Source organism: Cephus cinctus, unplaced genomic scaffold (genome assembly GCF_000341935.2).
Source record: "Cephus cinctus unplaced genomic scaffold, Ccin1 Ccin1_scaffold1034, whole genome shotgun sequence".
NCBI classification, from domain to species: Eukaryota; Metazoa; Arthropoda; class Insecta; order Hymenoptera; family Cephidae; genus Cephus; species Cephus cinctus.
Genome location: NW_014333567.1, coordinates 454,874 through 459,931, shown reverse-complemented (window position 1 = coordinate 459,931; position 5,058 = coordinate 454,874). Strand labels below are relative to the sequence as shown.

At 52.3% G+C, this 5,058-nt stretch overlaps 1 protein-coding gene across 7 annotated transcripts in view; it reads right to left on the bottom strand.

Moving 5' to 3' along the window:
- Positions 1 to 5,058, bottom strand: part of LOC107271701 (AF4/FMR2 family member 4) — a 48,018-nt gene that overhangs the window by 13,336 nt on the left and 29,624 nt on the right. For all 7 annotated transcript variants that reach the window (XM_015747993.2, XM_025088966.1, XM_015747995.2 and 4 more), the window contains 4 exons: positions 3,466 to 4,089; positions 3,250 to 3,309; positions 1,988 to 2,083; positions 775 to 811 (listed from right to left, as the gene is read on the bottom strand). In XM_015747993.2, the coding sequence (XP_015603479.1) occupies positions 775 to 811; positions 1,988 to 2,083; positions 3,250 to 3,309; positions 3,466 to 4,089 (817 nt within the window). The remainder of the gene's footprint in view (positions 1 to 774; positions 812 to 1,987; positions 2,084 to 3,249; positions 3,310 to 3,465; positions 4,090 to 5,058) is intronic.

Here is a 5,058-nt window from a genome sequence, read left to right as displayed (position 1 = left end):
GGGGGGGGGGGGGCGGTCGGTCAGGAATTGAGATAAGAGTTTCCAGCAGACACGCGCGCGCACATGGACGCACGTCCTGCGAGGGCTGCGAGGTTAGTTTTTTCGAGAATGAGGAAAAGAGGTGAAATAAGAAGAAAAGGAAAAAGGAAATGCCGCGAGGGATGCTGTTTTCTCAAAGTATTCTCGCACAATGAGGCTACTGCCCTCGGAGCAGACATGTGTGTTGGGCTTTATATCTTTCAAGTATTCAATTTCAAACCAAGTTTCGGGCTTATCTAAATGTTACGTAACAGCGATAGCGAATGATGCTTGTTTACAGCGAAGTCCGACTGCTGCTACACGCGTGCTCGGCCCACTCTGTTTCCGAGACGCGGAACCTGATCAATGGCCGCGAGTTTAGCGGCAAGAGAAAGGCAGAAGCGCTGGGCATTTTGGATCGATACGAAACTTTGACAAGCTCTGGCTTCTTGGAATTGCTCGTTCCTTTTTCGAAACTGAGATCAAGAGACGCGTCGGCAGGAGGAGGGAAGGTGAATTCACTATTGAACTGTGGGTCGCGGCGAAAGCGTCCTTTCGCGTTCCGATATCTCTGGGTCGCATCTTCCTTTGCCAGCTGGTATCCGGCTAGGTAGATCTAGATCAGCGAAGCTGCCGGTTTCTTCCTTGGTTAATCGGGCTAAGGGCGAAGCCCAGAGGATTCCAGAGTCGCGCTCGGAGCGCAATCCAAGGAAAACGCACTAGTCGACTCAATGGTATGGATGTGTGTGTACTTACGAGGCTTCGCAGCTTCGCCAGGTGGGACTTCGGTCAGCTGGAAAAATAAAAAAGAAACACCAATCAAAATTCACGTGGGTCACTGTAGACGACTCGTCGAAGGGATGAAAGCTGAGGATCGAAGATCGCTACCAGGGAAGAGGAGAGTAAGGAAAGAGACACCCCCGGGCACTTGAGCCTGGGGGATGAAGGTTCGGTTGGGTCGGATTAACAAGAGCGAATTAACCCACGTTTACCGTCTAATCTGACGGAGATTTTCGAATGCTCCGCGGTGGCGCCTCTCGCGAGAGTGGCGGGAGTCGCGAGACACGTTCCGCGGAGAGCCAATCGCCTGGGCGATTCTTGAGTCGGGGCCAAGTAGCACGGGTCTCGGTGGCAGGCTCTGCCAAGCGGGACTCAACTTCTCTCCGCGTGATTAACGGATTTACCTGCGACTTCGCCGCGATTCACCCTGGCCTCTTCTTTATTTGCAATTTTTCGAATCCGCCGAAGATCCGACCTCCGACGTCGGGTGGATTTTCCGGGACGGGGGCATCGGGAGGAAGAGGGAAAGCGGAGGACGGAGATGAAGATGGAGATGGGCGTGGAGCTAGAGGTAGAAGAGAAAGGGTGCGAGAGAGGATACTTCACAAAGTAGATCTAGGCCGGCGATAGATGCGTATAGTCGGTCCACGTGTTCAATTTGTCATTTTGACAGATCGGAAACAATGCTCTTTAGCAAGTTACACGTGGTACCGCTGCATACAAATTTCATTAATAATGTATGCACGTGCATGATTTTATATTGAAATATCTTTTATTTTTCTGCTTCGGCATGTATTTACGTCATCTTATGGAAAGCCACGTGTGATTTGTTAAGAATCGCATTGTTCGCGAAATGTAAAAAAACTCAAACACAGTGAACCCGTGAACCGACTGTACCAAAAGTGGCTCCGTTTACGCGACTTGGGCGCCAGCACTGCGAATCCAAGCGTATTATTCTCTATCCCTCTTCTATGGTAGTCACTTTTTACGCACTTGCTACTGCGTGTTATTCCCACATATTCCGGCGCAAAAATGAGACACTTGTGATTGTGTAAAAAGTGACTACTATAGACAGGATAGGTAATAGGACGCTTGGATTTGCAGCGAGACAACGCGAAGATGAGCAACGAGGAAAAAGTATCGACGCGCGTGCGCGTCTTCCGGTTGGCTTTATTCGGCAATGGCTCACCTTGGCGAGTACAGGATTGAAAGTGAACTTTGACTCCAGTTCTTTCCTCGGGGTCTGTGCGATCGCCGTCAGCGGAGTCGGCGGCATCATCATCTCCTGAAACAGCCAAACAACGAATAATTAGGTTAGGCTCAGTAGCGCTTATGCCTGCAGTATAAAGCAGGAAGAGTCTTGAACTTAAGAGTCCAGGATGTTGCTATACATACGTTTAACGGGCACACAGGGCAACCTTACTATCATATCTGTCGGTTGTAAATTTACTTGTATCGAGACACGCGAATGCGCAGCCAAGTGGGCTTCAGGCCCAAATATATTTGAGTACCCGCTATTGATTCACCGATTGACTCGTTGGCTGACCATGTGGACAATGAAGATGGGAGCAGGAAACCTCACGCGGACATCGTTAAATGCTCCTGGAAGGAGCTGCCAGAATTAAAAGTACTTGCACCGTCCTCCCATCTTCCCTCGAACCCGCGGGAAAGGCAATAGCGCGTCCTCGAAGATTTCTTGAGCCTGCTGACTCATCCGCGTGAATCGCAACTGCCTTTTCCTCCCGGTGGCCAATGCCAGGATAGCCGCCCTGGCCAAGACTCTCCTCGGCGTTTCGTTAGTCATCGAATACATATCGACAGATACGGCGAAAGGTTCCCAGTCAGCCCATACGGCTCAATGCAATTCTAACCACTGTCCCTTCTGCCTTGGCCGCGTCTCCTTCAGAGGCTGGGACTATTTCGAGATCCTCGGGAGATCGTCGAGTACATGAAATTCTAATGAGCAATTACTGAAGCGACCTGACTTTTCCCACGGACGGCCGTGAGAATGTAATTCGCAGCTCACCGCTGCATGTCGAGAGAGTCGAACGGCCCGGAGTGACAGCGAGTGCGCGAGCGTGAATCGCGCTGTCAGTGGAAAATTGTCAAAGTACGGTACGGAGTACTCTCGGGTCATTGAAATTCTTTACAAAGGACCTACGTTCGTTTGACACCGCCGACCTGTCGATAGAAAATCTGTGAAAAACCTGTTGCGAATTACGTAGGAGCTTCCGGTACGTTGACACGTCGGACCGTTAGAAATCGGGCAATTCTGTAAGCAGCCGATCGGCTAACAATCTAATCAACCGGCGAAACGGAAAGATGAATCACTGAAGGTCTCTTTTGGAAGCTAGGAAGACGGCGCTTCCTCGTGAGTCACGTTCACCATCGTATATTCCCCGTCGATCGATATCACGCTTTTACGGCTTGTATTTATACACTCGAACTCACTTTCAGGATATTTTCAAGGTCGGCAGAATTTTCGGTAGCTCCGTGCCGGCTATTCGTTCCCTGTAAAAGAAAGGCGAGACACGGTCAAGAAATAATATTCAAGTTCACTGCTCTTTAAATTGAGACAAGTTTCTTCCCATTGACTGGCCCACGCATGTGGGATGGACATGGGGAAACAAACAACGGCTCGAGATATTGAGGAAGACGGGCACTTACGTTATCCAGAGGCAGCCTGGGCAGTCGACCAGCCACCGAGTGTATCCTGCTTCCGGTACTTCCGGTGCTTCCGGCGCTGACGTTTCCAGCGGCGCCGTCGAAGTTTGCGTTTCCACTGAGATTGGCTGAGCCGGACGAAGAGGAGATACTTGACGTGGTGGAGGAGGACGAGGAGGAGGATGAATTAGGAGGAGGACCCTTGGCGGGAAGAAGCCCATGGCTGCGATGATCGTTACTGCTGCCGCCGTGTTTAACGGGTTGTCCCGAGTAGCTGCCCCTGCCACTGTAGGGTGGTTTCCCGTCAGCCGGTTTGACGAACCCACCGCGCTGAGAAGCGTGACTACTCGACCCGCTGGAGCCGCTGGAGCCGCTGGAGCCGCTGGGGCCGGTGCGTGGACCGCCAGGTTTCTTGAATTCCTGGGCGGACGGTGAGCTTCTCGAGGTCGTCCCTGAACTTGAACTTGTCCTGAGGCCGGAGGCTGAGGCCGGCGCCGGACTCGCAGGGACGCCCTCGATGCCGATGAGCCTCTTCGAGTCGTCGAGTACAAAGTGCTTCACCAGCGAGTAGTTGCCCAGCTTCGATTGTATTTGCTGAGTGGCGCGATCCTGGGCGTCGGGATTAACCTGGAATCAGAAAGAGCGGCCATTTTGAAGGAAGTCCTCAGGCTCTTACGTAATTCGAATCTTCCTCCCGACCTGGCGCCCGTTTTCCCTAATCATCGCGAGTCGCTCTCGGGCTCCGCGCCGAGTCCAATAAATTCTTGGCCTCCTCCTCGAAGCGCTTTTAAGCGCGCGTGACGCAAGTAACCGAACAGAAGCTTAGAAATAAGCGCGAATACGCCATGTTATTCCCGGAGTCCCCTTCCGCCGCTCTGACCCTGCCGGCGGAATGAATCAGCGGAGATCCGAGAAACAAGGGAGACCGGCAGCCAGCGCTAATCATCTTCCGGTCAAAGATGCCGCCTGTGCCGACTTCTTTTGCCACCTTCTCGACTGCCCATGTTATAACAGGGTTAACAGGGGCACGCGGCGACGCATGCAGCATCAAAGACCGTAGCTGCGTCCAGGGCACAGCGAGCAGCTGAGTTACCGTATCTGGATGGTCTGGATGGTCTGGATGGTCTGGATGGTCTCGAAGCGGCCCACAGTGAGAAACTGGCCGAAAGTGAGAGTCGTTTCGTTCCGATGGAAACGGGAGCCGAGAGAAAGGAAAGGAAGATGGAGAACGAGGACAGGGAGAAGAAGGGAGTCCAGCATCGCCGAGAGAGGAAGAGACGCCTCAATATTCGTCGAAACGAAACGATGCGACCTGCAACGCTTAGTCGAAGTTTGCGTAGAGACACGAAGGAAGCAGCAGCAGCGTGGGCGTGGTTCGGCAGTCGGCAAACGAGAAAGATAATATTAACCCGTGGAAGTTGCCGTTCTCTGTTGGAATTTTTTAAATCCAATAGAAATGTGCAGCTGCCGGCGATATCTCCGAACGAGGGATACGTAAGACGTGAAAGGTTTCTTGAGAAAGATGGAAAGTGGAAAAATCGAGGAGCGGTGCAAAGGAAAAGGGTGGAAGTACGTGTGACGCGGGAGGGGGGGGGG